This window comes from Rutidosis leptorrhynchoides, chromosome 5, assembly GCF_046630445.1.
Source record: "Rutidosis leptorrhynchoides isolate AG116_Rl617_1_P2 chromosome 5, CSIRO_AGI_Rlap_v1, whole genome shotgun sequence".
NCBI lineage: Eukaryota > Viridiplantae > Streptophyta > Magnoliopsida > Asterales > Asteraceae > Rutidosis > Rutidosis leptorrhynchoides.
The window spans coordinates 444,264,628-444,279,975 of NC_092337.1; the positions used below are offsets into that span (position 1 = coordinate 444,264,628).

General features: G+C 32.6%; 1 protein-coding gene across 5 annotated transcripts; it reads right to left on the minus strand.

Moving 5' to 3' along the window:
• Window positions 1-8,831: 8,831 nt before the first annotated feature.
• Window positions 8,832-14,418, minus strand: LOC139849304 (dynamin-related protein 5A-like). Of its 5 annotated transcripts, XM_071838962.1 has the most exons (17): window positions 14,287-14,418; window positions 13,400-13,463; window positions 13,193-13,297; window positions 12,998-13,099; window positions 12,852-12,902; window positions 12,688-12,749; window positions 12,513-12,603; window positions 12,339-12,403; window positions 12,029-12,223; window positions 11,812-11,931; window positions 11,639-11,709; window positions 10,331-10,556; window positions 10,198-10,248; window positions 9,808-10,036; window positions 9,575-9,714; window positions 9,414-9,498; window positions 8,832-9,208 (listed from the first exon to the last, which is right to left on the minus strand). In XM_071838962.1, the coding sequence occupies exons 1-17, from the start codon at window positions 14,416-14,418 to the stop codon at window positions 9,180-9,182; spliced, it is 1,818 nt and encodes a 605-aa protein (XP_071695063.1). In that variant the 3' UTR covers window positions 8,832-9,179. The 5 variants fall into 5 exon arrangements, with proteins under 5 accessions (XP_071695063.1, XP_071695064.1, XP_071695062.1 ...); XM_071838963.1 differs by lacking the exon at window positions 9,414-9,498 and having other exon boundaries at window positions 10,198-10,230; XM_071838961.1 differs by lacking the exon at window positions 9,414-9,498.
• Window positions 14,419-15,348: the final 930 nt, after the last annotated feature.

The window sequence follows — 15,348 nt, forward strand, 5'->3', positions numbered from 1 at the left end:
GGGGTTTAGTATATAAGGTTAAGGGTTTAGTATATAAGGTTAATGTTATAATATATAAATATATATATATATATATATATATATATATATATATATATATATATATATATATATATATATATATATATATATATATAAATGGATAGTCAATTATTGATACACAAAAGTAATATTATTGTATTACCTAAACTTGTGATATTTTTGCTATAAATAGCCATGAATGCAAGCATTAAACTTGCACCATTTCTCACACTTACAAAGTGTTTCTTTTTTTTCTCTCCATTATCATCTTTGTTCTTACACTTCATTATTAGTATTCTTAATCAAGAATCAAATCACTAAAGGTAGTTATAAGCCTACTGAATTATAACATCAAGAATCAAACCACTAAAGGTAGTTATAAGCCTACTGAATTATAACGCGTTATCAGCACGATAATCTTAATACTAATTATGGTTGGCTCTGCCACCTAAATGATATATGGTCGGTTATACCACCTGAATAATATATGGTCGACACTGTCGTCTAATTATCATTTATGTTACTAACATTTATATTTCAATTATCTAACATTTATATGGCCGACACTGTCGCCTAATTATCATTTATGTTACTAACATTTATATTTCTATTATCTAACATTTATATGGCCGACACTGTCGGCTAATTATCATTTATGTTTACTAATATTTATATTTATGTTATATAACATTTATTAATGATTGCTTACATATGGTCGACACTGTCACCTACTTATCATTTATGTTATATTAAATTTATGTTAAATGTTTATATACTTATGAATATAAAGTGACTATAATTTATCATGTTGTTTGTTTTAATAGAAAATGTCGAATCTGGAAAAGCTTAAATTTACTCATTTAGAATCAACTGGAAACAACTACATGCCATGGGTTATAAAAGTAAAAATGCATCTTAAATCAATGGGCATTCTTGAAGCCATAAATGAAAACAACACTTGTTCTGAAAAAGAACAAGCAACGGCATGTTGCTTTATTCATCAACATATTGATGAATGCTTACAAAATAATTATGTGACTGTAGAAGATCCCCATGTTTTATGGGAAGGTCTCAAAAGCAGATTCAATAATCAAAGAGAAATTTTACTTCCAGCTGCTATGAAACAATGGAGAACATTAAGGTTCCAAGACTTTAAGAAAGTAAATGAATATAGCTCAACTCTGTATAATACATGTTCACAACTTAAATTCTGTGGACATGAAATAAGTGATGCAGACATGATGGAGAAAACTTTCTCCACAATGAATGCTGCAAACATCACAGTGCAAAGAAATTTGAGAATGTTAAAGTTCAAAACATATCCTGAACTTAATTCATATCTCTTAGTTGCAGAGCAAAATGATGAGCTATTAATGAAAAATCAGCAATCCCGTCCTACTGGTACACTTGCAATCCCTGAAGCAAATACTGCAAATAATTATAAACAGGGACAAGGACGCGGGCAAGGTCGTGGTTATAATAACCATCACCATCATCATGCCAAAAGCCATAACTATGGTAGAAACCATCCTTATGGTAATGGTAATGGGCGAGGGCGTGGTCGTGGCCGTGGTGGTCAAAGAAATAATAATCCACGAAAATATAAATATCAACCACAAAACAAGCCCACTAAACAAGATGTTGAAGAAAATTCTTCTAAAAATTCTGAAGAATCTTGCTACAGATGTGGTAGAATGGGCCACTGGGCTAATACTTGCCGAACATCTAAACATCTTGTTAAGATGTATCAGGATTCGCTGAAAGATAAAGAAAAGGAAGTAAACTTTGTGGATAACGTCGATCCATCAGTCACTGAGAAACCATCTGATTTATATGAAGATTTCTTGAATGTTTAAGTTGTGTGTCTTTCGAAAAATAAACGATTTAATATCGTCTGTCTTTGTCATTATGTTTGCTAAATGTTTCAGTACTATCTATTTGCGTGTAAAATATTGTGTAATATTAATGTACTCACTATTTATTTCTTATATATGAAGTTCAATATGAATTTTGCTGGAATACAACATCAATCAAGTGGTGGAGATCTCTGTATAGCAGACAGTGGAACTACACACACTATACTTAAATCCGAGAAATATTTTATTGATCTAAAATCAACGGAAGGAACTATACATACAATATCAGGACCTGCTAACTTGATAAAAGGGATAGGAAAGGCAAATTTCATACTACCAAATGGTACAAAATTTTTAATAAATGATGCCTTATTTTCTCCCAGGTCAAGCAGAAATTTATTGAGTTTCTCCGACATATACCTTAACGGGTATGATTATCAGTCAGTGACAACAGAAAATGAGAAATATTTAAGTATCACTGACAAGAGTCATGTGGTTGAAAAACTGCCAAGACTTAGTTCTGGATTACATTATACACATATAAATGTACCAGAAATACATATGGTAGTTAACGAAAAATATATTGATCCTGGTGTATTCAGTTTATGGCATAACAGATTAGGCCATCCAGGATCAACAATGATGAAAAGGATTATTGAATGTACTCATGGACATCCACTAAAGGATAGAAAAATCCATCATGATACAATGGTTCCATGTACATCTTGCTCTCTTGAAAAATTGATAACTAGACCCTCACCACTTAAGGTTGAGAAAGAATCACCAATGTTTCTTGAAAGAATTCAAGGTGATATATGTGGACCAATTCATCCACCATGTGGACCATTTAGATATTTCATGGTTCTAATAGACGCATCTAGCAGATGGTCTCATGTTTGTCTGTTATCAAGCCGTAATGTGGCATTTGCAAAATTTCTTGCCCAAATTATTAAATTGAGAGCTCATTTTTCTGATTACACCATTAAAAGGGTGAGACTTGATAATGCTGGTGAATTTACATCTCAAGCATTTAATGACTATTGCATGTCTATAGGAATTGTTGTTGAACATTCTGTTGCTCATGTGCATACACAAAATGGTTTAGCCGAGTTATTGATTAAACATTTACAGTTAATCGCTAGACCATTGATAATGAGAACAAAACTCCCTGTATCTATATGGGGTCATGCAATTTTACATGCTGCTGCATTGATTCGCATCAGACCAAGTGCAAGTCATAAATATTCCCCCCTACAACTTGCTTTTGGTCAAGAGCCAAATATTTCCCATCTTAGAACATTTGGTTGTGCATTGTATGTTCCAATTGCGACACCACAACGTACAAAAATGGGTCCTCAAAGGAGGTTAGGAATATATGTTGGATATGAAACATCTTCAATATTAAGATATATTGAACCTATGACAGGTGACGTTTTTACAGCACGTTTTGCTGATTGTCATTTTAATGAAACATTTTTCCCTATATTAGGGGGAGAAATAAAAAATAAAGAAAATGATGTTTCATGGTGTGAACCTCAAATAAAGTATCTTGATCCTCGCACAAAAGAATGCGAGACAGAAGTTCAAAAGATACTGCATATACAAGAACTTGCAAATCAATTGCCTGATGCATTTATAGATACAAAAACGGTGACAAAATCATATATACCAGCAGTAAATACTCCAGCTCGAATTGAAATTCCAAAAGCTGGCAATAACGTCACTCATGAATCTTTGCCACGTCAGAAACGTGGAAGACCAATTGGTTCAAAGGATAAAAATCCTCGAAAAAGAAAATCAGCTGATAATGAAGTAAAAGAAAGTGTTCAAGAAGAACCACAAATCAGTACTCCTACTGCAGAGGAGATTGATGATGTCAATACAGAAATTGCAATCAATTATGCATATTCAAAAATATTATGGAACCGAAATGAAATGAAAAATCTTGATGAGAAATTTTCATTTAATGTTGCATATGACATCATGAATAATGATGATGATCCAGAACCAACATCTATGGTTGAATGTCAAAATAGACATGATTGGGCTCAATGGAAAGAAGCAATACGAGCTGAATTAGAATCACTCAATAAAAGAAAAGTTTTCGGATCCATCATTCTCACTCCTAAAGATGTGAAACATGTAGGATACAGATGGATTTTTGTCCGAAAAAGAAATGAGAAAAATGAAGTTACAAGGTATAAAGCTAGACTTGTAGCTCAAGGTTTTTCTCAAAGACCGGAAATTGATTATGAAGAAACTTATTCCCCTGTTATGGATGCAATTACTTTTAGGTACTTAATCAGCCTGGCAGTTTCTAAAAATTTAGAAATGCATCTCATGGATGTTGTGACTGCTTACCTATATGGATCACTTGATAGTGATATATATATGAAGATACCTGAAGGATTTAAGGTACCAGAAGCATCAAATGCAAAACCCAAAGAAATGTATTCGATTAAATTACAAAGATCTTTATATGGGTTAAAACAATCGGGACGTATGTGGTATAACCGATTAAGTGATTACTTGATAAGCAAAGGGTATACAAATAACCTTACTTGCCCTTGTGTTTTCATTAAGAAAACAACATCCGGATATGTGATCATAGCTGTTTATGTTGATGATCTTAACATCATAGGTACAAATAAAGAGATCTATGAAGCCATTCAACTTCTAAAGAAAGAATTTGAAATGAAAGATCTCGGAAAAACCAAGTATTGCCTTGGTTTACAAATTGAGCATATGCCTAATGGTTTACTTGTACATCAAACAACATATACTGAAAAGATTTTGAAACGTTTCAATATGGACAAGGCAAAACCATTAAGTACTCCTATGGTTGTTAGATCACTCAATGTTGAAACTGATCCATTTCGTCCATGTGAAGATCATGAAGATATTCTTGGACCAGAAGTACCATATCTTAGTGCAATTGGAGCTCTTATGTATCTTACAAATTGTACAAGACCTGACATTTCTTTTGCAGTTAATTTATTGGCAAGGTTCAGCTCTGCTCCTACCAAAAGACACTGGAATGGGATCAAACACATATTTCGATACCTTCGAGGAACTACTGATTTAGGATTATTTTATTCTAACGAATCAAAACAAGATTTGGTTGGTTATGCTGATGCAGGTTATTTATCTGATCCACATAAAGCTAAATCTCAAACTGGATATGTATTCCTAAATGGAGGTACTGCAATATCATGGCGTTCTCAAAAACAAACACTTGTTGCTACATCATCAAATCATGCCGAAGTGATTGCATTACATGAAGCTACTCGAGAATGTTTTTGGTTGAGATCAATGACACAAATCATTACTGATTCTTGTGGACTAGAACGCGATAAAAGTCCAACAATTATCTATGAAGATAATGCAGCTTGCATAGCACAGATGAAAGAAGGGTATATCAAAAGTGACCGAACCAAATACATACCTCCTAGATTCTTCTCATACACTCAAAATCTCATTAAGGACAACGAGATTGAAATGAGATATGTTCAATCCAGCAAAAACTCTGCTGATCTTTTCACGAAAGCACTTCCAACTGCTATTTTCAGAACACACGTTCATAACATTGGCATGAGACATGTTCAAAAGATGTAACAACCGAAGCGATGTCTACTTGAGGGGGAGTCAACTCCATGCTGCACTCTTTTTCCCTTAGCTAAAGATTTTCCCACTGGGTTTCCCTTAGCTAAAGTTTTCCCACTGGGTTTTCTTTAGCAAGGTTTTTAACGAGGCAGTAACTTACAGTTGATCTTCAACAAACAAAATTGCTATCCAAGGGGGAGTGTTATAATATATAAATATATATATATATAAATGGATAGTCAATTATTGATACACAAAAGTAATATTATTGTATTACCTAAACTTGTGATATTTTTGCTATAAATAGCCATGAATGCAAGCATTAAACTTGCACTATTTCTCACACTTACAAAGTGTTTCTTTCTTTCTCTCCATTATCATCTTTGTTCTTACACTTCATTATTAGTATTTTTAATCAAGAATCAAATCACTAAAGGTAGTTATAAGCCTACTGAATTATAACATCAAGAATTAAACCACTAAAGGTAGTTATAAGCCTACTGAATTATAACAGATAAGTCATTTTCAGAGGTTTTATTTGCGACTAACAGGATACAGGGTACCAAGTTATCTCACGGAAATACATTAAAATACGGTGATTGTGACTTGTGAGTTACATGATACTTCTTGAATTTTACCTCAATTATTTATATTCGTTTTTTTTAAAGCCAAACTTTTATTGAAAAACAATGAAACAACGAGGGGCGGCTCAAAACAAGCACGCCCAAGACTATTACATGTACATGAAAAACTCACACATCACGAGCACGAATATAAGTACAATACTAACAAAGATGCCGAGAATGCATCTAAAGCTAAGCTAAATCATAAATTCGAGGCCGGATTTGTTAGCCAAGTATTCCAATCGATGTTGAACTTTTTGCACCTATTTGCGATCCAATCGAACGAGAGAGATTGAATCTCATTGATAGGGATGGCATCAGGTCGGGTCCCCATTTTCTTACATACTATCGGGTTTCGGGTTTCCCCATGGGTAAACAAGTATACCCGATTAGTCATTATGTATATATTTTTCAATGACTTACCAAATTAAAATATCGAAAAATAACTTAACTACTTTATGTTTAAAGTATTATAAAATATCACATACAAAAAGTCGATTAAAAAGTTTCTAAAATACTCAAATATACAAAGTATATAAAATATCACATCTCGAAAACTTGTTGTATATGATTATATTGAATAAAATTATACTCGTTTTCAAAACAAATAAGAGAAATCTTTCGTACATCAACAATATAATACTAATAAATTTTACAGAAAAATTATAATTAAAATTCCTTGGGCCGGGTATACGGGTATGCGGGTCGGGTATATGGGTTGGGTAAACGAGTTTGTATCCAAAACCATACCCGAACCCGAACCCAGAATCTTTTTGTAACCATATCCGGTCCATGACCCGACGGACTCGTGTAAGACCCGACCCAGTTATAACGGGTATCGGGTTTTCCTATCGGGTACAGGTCATTTTGTCATCCATACTCATTGAGTGCAACCGGCCCATTCCAACTTTTTCCGCGAAAGACTTTGTTGTTGCGATTTTTCAAAATCATGTATGCGCAAATCCAAATCAATTATTTATATTCCTAAAACTAACTCAAACTAAAATAGATAAATATATTATTATTTTTCAGAAAAGCAACCAAATTTTATTTACTTTATATACTAATACCCACACAAAATCTTGTCGCCTCCTTTAAAAAAGTCCCCAAAACGACATTCTTGCTTCCCCTTAAAACCCTTGCTTCCCCTTAAAACCCATCGTCCCTTCCAACACCTTCTCCAAACCTTTTCCTCAAATAGCATACCACAGGGACGTCACCCCTTGTTACTTTTAAAAGATTACATAAATAACAAAGCATTTGAGTGCATACTTATAGACTAAAATTTACAATAGAAGTCGTGGGAAGAGCAACTATCCTATCACACAAAGTTTAAAAGAAAACAAAAAACAGGAGCAATATTCATAGCGGACCATTTTCGACTTTTAACCGTGATCATCAAAGGTACTTAGATTAATAAGCCATTGGCTCCATTCTACGATAGACTTTCTCGATCTTCTCGAAATCCATTCAAAAGCTTTAATTTGTACTTCGTTTAAAATCATCGGACCATTCCCTTTTTTTTGTTGGAATAGTATGAGATTACGATTTTGCCAAATTAGATACTCGCTCACCCATTCGATGGCTTGCCACAACATGGACTTTGAACCTCCAATATCTCCAATTAACATTTCTTCCAAACCTGAGTATAATGATCGGTCAATTCCCCACCATCTAAAAACTCGAGCCCATAGATCCTTCGCGAATGAACATTTTAATAAAATATGTTCGACAGTTTCAAGATCATTATCAGTAACCGGGCATCGAACCGAGTCTAAATCAATCCCTCTATAGATAAATATATATATATATATATTTACGGTTGGGAGAGCTCAAAGGTATTGTACCAAATTTCGGGAATTTTTAATTGTAACATTTAAATTTGTGTTTAAGAGAATAACTTTTTTTTTTTTTTAATGAATAAATGATGATGATATATCAAAGTGGTAAGGTGGTTTTTAACATGTTAAAAGAGTGATTATTTACATTTACAATAAGTATATTAGCCGAATGGTAGGAATAGTACCCGGCTGACGTCATGCTGACGTCCGCATGGCGTCAGCAATTTTGTCCTGTAGTTTTTTTTTTTTTTATATAGTAATTTTGGGGTTGTTATCTTTCTTGTAAAAGTGTATTCAACATTATTGGGCCATGGCCCAATATGGCCTAATTACTAGTTTATAAGTAACGTAGAGTTACTCTTCATAAGTAATTTTTCAGAATAAGATTCATGTGTCTAACATCTTTCACATTTACAAAAAAAGGTATATTTTGGGGGTTAATTTAACTGATTGAGATAAAAGGTTTATGTATCTAAAATCTAAAAGTCTATATTCATATTTTAAGTATGTCTAAAGATTAATTTAGTCCTTATAGTTTGTATTGAATTCTGGTATGGACGTGATTTTTTACGTGATGATTTTTGAGGTTGTTTTGTGTGTGATGATTCTTATGGTTTCACTTGTTATCATAATACAACCAAACAATAAAAAATCTTAAGAGCTCCAATCAGGAAATGGTTTATTAGGTAAAATAATAAAAGGAAGTTCGCATAATGACTTATTCAGTGGATGATTATTCAGTATTTTGAATTATCAGTACACCAGCCAAGTAAAATTACGTAACAAGACATGTTTCTAGTTACCACGGAGTAGATGATCAGAGAGTTACTATTATAGCTTAATTAGAAAATGGTTTAGAAGAAACAGTTGTGCCAATATCATTGTGAAATACTTAATCACCAATGCCTTTATATATAACCGTTGAATTCATATTACACAACCTCGAATACAATCATATAAATTAACAGCAACGATTCAGATGGGAAATTGGGGATATAGATCACCAAGTTGCTTTGCACTTCGCGCTTTGCAACTGGTTAAATCCTGTACTAAATACTTATAAATAACGTATATATAAAATAAAATCCAAACAATTCGTGACACAAGTGATAATTTTTTTATTTTAGTAGCTTTTTAATCACTACCAAGAAACTGAACTAATCTCCATTTGTGCCCTTTTGTATAACTCTAATCTCTTTACCAACGATGAACGTCTCTCCATTATTGCAGGATCTTCATCCAACAACTTCGATAACTGATTTGTCTGCAAATAAATTATCGATATTAATATATAATAATAAGACCTCGTCGAAATAGACTTATAAAAAAAATCAAAAACTAAATATTGGCCAGAAAAAACTTGTTTACTTATAATTGTGTTGATACGATAGTGAGATAATAGTAAATAGCATTATTGTAAATAAATAATGTGACTTTGGGTAAAAAGTGACTTGGGTCACCCAACCTACTCAAATAAGTTAATGGTTTTGACCCAAACCCATGTTGACCACCTTTTATCAAACTAGGCAAATCTGTCCATATCTCCACCTGAACCTATAATATGACATCACACTTAGTGGGTCAACAGGTGACATGTTGACTATGTACTCGTAGAGGATCGGTAACTTACTGTCTTTTGACCCAATTCAGCAAAGAAACGGTCAAGCAAGCTACGTTTGGCTTCACGCACTTGACAATAAACCACTGATTTCGGAACTGAGTTCATCAGGCCTAAAAGCACCTTATTCACGTATTGCAAAACCGTCGTGCCTATAAAATATACTCCATGATTTAGTCACCATTTTCGAGACCCAAATATAAAAATGTTGTATTAGTAGTTAAAAAAATTTCACATCATCTTACCAATTCGCCTAAGATACATTTCGTTGTATCTGTCAAAAAGGGATTGTGTTGGGTTCCCGCCTTTTTCGAGATCTTGAGGAAGGTTGCGAAAAAAGTCAACAGTCAAATAGCAACATTCCATGTCAACTAGCATAAGTGTCGCTTTTCTACTTTCCGTTTTCATTCTTTCAAGTGACTCATTCGCAGCCCGTTCCACTTCTTTTCTTAAACTTGGGTATTGTTTGAGCTCCTAATCAAGAAATCATGTTATAAAAAAAGTTTAGGTGGCAATTTCGACCCATACACATGAATCTGTCAATTTGCCACATTTACACAACCCATTCATCTTGCCACATTTATAATACACGTTTAACATTGAAAAAAAACAATAAATGGCAAAAAGAAACACACCATTGTCTCACTGATTGCTTTTCGAACCAGCTCCTTTAGTATGATGTCAACCTAAAATCGTTAAAGTTAGTTTTTTTTTTCTTTCAAGAATTACCAATCAAGTAACTTTAAGAAGTTGTTTTTTTTGAGTTACCGCATTAACAGAAGCTTCAGCAGGGCCTTTGATGGTAACCAACGATGATTCGATGATGTGGCGATATCCTTGTTCAGGAGCTATTAGATGCGGTTGATATCCGTCAGCTTCAGTTATCAGTTTCTGGATATTCTCGACTGATAACTGTTTGTCGAACTGCAACATCTTAAGAGCAGATGGAAGTTGGCTTTCAAAAACACGGTATATTTTATCCCCTCCTGATCGCCTACACAACATGAAAACCGACACTTGAGTATAAAGATAACATATAACAATTTCAACCCATTTACTTAGCCATCAATATAAGTTAGGAATTTTCTATCAATAGCTATTAGGCAGTCATTAAGAACCAAAAAAAGACTTGTACTTTTTAATAACCGCCATGTAAAAGTCAACATTAACCACTTAGTACGTCACATTAATACACCCGACCGTCGTTAAAAAAAAAAATCCTTTAATGGATCAAATGGGCAAGGACGGAGGTTCATTGGGGCAAGAGGGGGCTTCGGTCCCCCCAAAATATTGACTTACAGCTATGTGATTCACATTATATGAGTTGCAAATAAATAATATTTACCTTTTTAGCCACTCTGAAATAACGAAACTAATATTAATATATTATTATTACATGTAATATTTCTTTAATCAATATCTCATAAACGTTATTTTTTACTTTAAACTCTACTTATCAAACCTTATTTATTTGAAAATTTTAAAAAAGATAAGATAACAATCACAAATACAATCTTATTCAGAGTAATATATGACGATTCAGCTATGAATTTCACTAATTATAATAAGATGTAAGTTCTTTTTATCATTAAATGTATGTTCTTGGTATCATATGATAATTTATTATTATCAGCTCGAAGGTTTCAATAGATCGATATATAACGTACTTAAATCGTTTTTATTATTCGTAAGTTTGTAATACGTTAATAGATACCATGTAATGGTTTGTTCGTTTAGTTCATTGTTTAAAACATAACTTTATATTGTTTAAAAGATGTCTTTATATATATTTTAGTCAAATGTTTTACAAGTACATTTAACTTCCAACAATTTTGGCCCCCCTAACTAAATGGATCAAGCTCCGTCCCTGCAAATGGGTAATGTTAAAGAATTAGTTTAACATGTCACAGGTCAAATATTTGTTTAAGGGTTATTAGCATAAAAAACTGATTTCAGGTCAACTCGACTGACCCTGTGACCCGTTTCAAACAGAAAATTTTTACCCATTTTGACCTGCTACCTGACCCACCCACCCAGCCCGCCTGCCCATTCAGTTGTTAAGGGTTACATTCTTACATCCCGTCTAGATGCTCTTTGTATATTTGATCAAAAGCCCGGCATATATCCATTATCTTTAGCAACTTTCCCTGCATTAATTTAACAAAATCATGAGACTCAAATGCTGTGATTTATAATTTATAATCGTCTATAATTTTTAAATTTATAAAATTTTAGAGTTTATAGCTTACACCAGCATCTGTAGAAATAGGTTTTCCAAGATGACTCAGTTCAGCTTCAAGATCAGCTACTGTTTTGCTAATTAAGGACTGAATACCCGGGATTCGAGATTTAATCACGCCTCCTAAGTGCTGAAAGTAAGCCAATTAAGTAATCTGTCAAGACTCATTACATAAAACAAAATGGCGAAAAAGTTCATATTATTTCATTTAATTTTAAAGACTCAACCTTTGATAGCATCTTTGCAAGATACTCTGAACCCATTCTTGAAGCCAAGTGCTTGTATTCTCGGCTGTTAGAAAAATATTCCCTTTCTTTACGTCTTGCTGATGTCATATCGACACTTTTGTTTATATCTTGTTGTGAACGATTAACAACCCCAACCCATGGGAACTTTAGCCGGTAGGATTTACCTTCTAAGATCTTTTAAAAAAAAAAAAAAAAAAAAAAAAAAAAAAACATAATAATATGAGTAAGATCATCCCTGATAACTCATCAAGAACAGTTTACATATAATTCTAACAGATGTTTAACTTACATCAACAGCATCAGTACCCTTATCCATCAAATCAATTTTAGTTAAAACTCCAATGGTTCTTTCACCTGAATAGATAATTCCATCTCATTACATGTCATTTTAAAAATGTTACCAATTTACTTTTACTATACTATAATAATTATATGCTGTTTGTCTAAGATATTATTCGGATACCTGTGGGGTCCACTTCACGCGACATTTTAATAGCATCTGATGTAGCCAGATCTTGATTAGCAGGTGAAATTGCCAAAATAATGCAGTTTGGCTATATCAAGACAATCACATTAATACAGACAAATTGATGATCATACTGATTTTAGCAACCGAAATTATAAATTTAATAATCTACCTTTTGAATGTAAGCGCGCAGCATATTCTCTATATCTTGAACGATGCTTTCAGATTGCCCGTCTACATGAATTTATTCAAAGTATTGAACTATATTAGTCGTATCCCATTTCATTTCACTTGATAGTTTTTATTAAAAGGTAAAAATGTATCAAGTTTACTTACCAACCGCAACTTTTGTGAGTCCGGGAAGATCAACCAAAGTCAAGTTGACCACTGTCAATATCAAAATTTTATCACAAATCCATTATAAGTTCCTTAACAAATGATAACTTTAAAGGTGTCAAAGAATATTACTATCATTTTATTACCATTTGGTGAATAGATACTAAGATGAATCGGGACACTTGAAATTTGTTTTGTTTTCCCCGTTTCGCGATCTGTTTCATCTGAAATCTCCTTTCTCATAGCAGCTAATATTTAAATGTTATCACAATTATGTTAGTATATGAAGTAAATAAGAAAAATAGAAATTAAAGCCAATTAATAAGGAAGTAAACTTATACCGAAATCATAAAACTTTTTTGATGGAAGGTGAAGGAATTCGCCATATTCTTTGCCTTCCTCTATCTTATGAAGCTGCAAAACGAGTGGACGTCGAGTAACAATTCCTGCATATAAAATGTAAAAATAATTTGATATATACGAATATAAATCTAAACCAAAAATTTAATTCAAATGAATTTTATAAGGCAAATGGCATAATAACAAACCAGATCCTCTAGGCAAAAAGTCTTTGCCTACAATACTTTCCAAAACTGAAGATTTCCCTGAACTCTGTTATAATCAAACAACAAATTATGTAAGTCAATACAAAACAAACCTAACAAAAAGAAAGAATTTTTTGTTGTATGATGAGTATAAATTGTTCTTAGAGAAGTGAATTCTTGTAAATTTGTAAAGCTTATACAACTAAACAAATGAAAATTAAAAATTTTACTACCAAGTATTAAAACATGTGTTATGAAAAAGACCTTCATTTAAAACTATGCTAATAGGATACATAATAATGATACGCTCTAGAGAACGTATCTAATATTTAATATATTTTGGGTTTTTGCCCGTTTTCCGTCATCCGTGAAGTTAGATGTATGAGGAATGGTCTGCAAGGCGGATTAGAGAATATTTATGATATGAAGAGTATACAACAATTAAACATAGTATATAATGTGATGCGCCACACGTATTCTCACACCACTCTCAATAGTATATTACAATGACATAAATCATTTTATTGTTATTGAACTATCACAAGTTAGCCCGGTGGTTGGTCCTGAGTTCCTTGCAAAAGGTCTCAGGTTCGAATCAGGCTTAGGTAGGATTTTGTGGTCGCCAGGGAAGTATTGGAAACAGCAAAGAAAAATCCTGCTAGGTTGTGTACATTATTAGAGTATGTGGTCGGAATAGTCGCATTCCCGAGTAACCCGAATACAAAAAACCTTCTACCTTATTTTCATTGTTATAAATTACCAAAACTACCACCTAGGACGGAGGAGGCGAAAAGAAACATAAACTAAAAAGCAAGAATCTAAAATATCTATCCTGTATTTATGAGACAAAAGAAAGTTAGGGATTGAAATATAGTTAACAAAAAGATAACCTGGCCCCCAACAACAGCAATGGATGGCAAAGAGTCCCAAAGAGTAGGCAATGAAGTAGTTGCATCACCATGGTCACCTAAACCTGTGCATGCTCTTTGTAATTTGTTTACTAAACTTATCAAACTCTCCATTCTAAGATTAACAGATTATTAATTTATCAATATTGCAGGCCTGTTTTCAATTAAAAGGTGGCTTAGTGTTTATATATATAGAGTGTTGGAGGCAAAGACTGGTTTATTAATCATTTCTACAAATGGACCACAATTTGCATTGTTTTAATAAAACAAAATTTCATTTTTGACTCCACACTCACTTCTTCTGTAAGCTTCGTGTAATCTCCCTTTCAATTAATTATTATTATTACTTTTTTTAAATTATTAGAATAGAATCTTATTTTATTTCAATGAAAAAGTCAAACTATTAGACTAATGTCTATAATAAGAAATTTTTTTTTTTTTTTTTTTTTTTTTTTTTTTTTGTTGGCCAGCAAAAGAAAAAATATTATAAGTTAACAACCCCCTAGTAAGGCACTATGGGAAGAACAAGACCTTGTAGAGGAATACTGATACCATGGAGTTAAAAGCCCACTAGATACATATATGGCTTATAGTCTTATACTAATTACTTTGATTAATTATTACTACCCATTTATTTATATACTTTAAGCTAAATGTTAAAAATCTCATAGAATGAGTATAACTATAACAATGAGCTCAATTTCAAAGTTAAACAGTTAAACAATGTTCCTTCTAAATAAACAAACCTTTGGCTAAACATATAATCCAAAGCAAAAAATAAAGATAAGAGTATATAGTCTATCTTATTTTCAAAGTGAAAGTCTGCAACCATTGTCTTCTACGTTGTTGTTTTATACATGCATTTTCATGGAAACAGGGTAATCATATTCCTAGATATTTACTAAAATCAATTGTGTTTGTATTTTTGTGAATGAAACTTTCTATTTGGCTTGATGTTGATGTTTCGAGTGTCAACGGGCTCTAAAACACTTTGGAAACATCAGTGTTTCAGAATATACTTGTTATTGTATCAAACGAAGGTAC

Coding starts and splice junctions, on each gene's coding strand:
- LOC139849304 (XM_071838961.1), bottom strand. CDS start 14,418: ATGGAGAGTTTGATAAGTTTAGTAAACAAATTACAAAGAGCATGCACA. Junction 13,298..13,399: donor CTTTTTGCCTAGAGGATCTG/GTTTGTTATTAT, acceptor TTTTATATGCAG/GAATTGTTACTCGACGTCCA. Junction 10,557..11,638: donor AAAGAGCATCTAGACGGGAT/GTAAGAATGTAA, acceptor CATGTTGTGTAG/GCGATCAGGAGGGGATAAAA.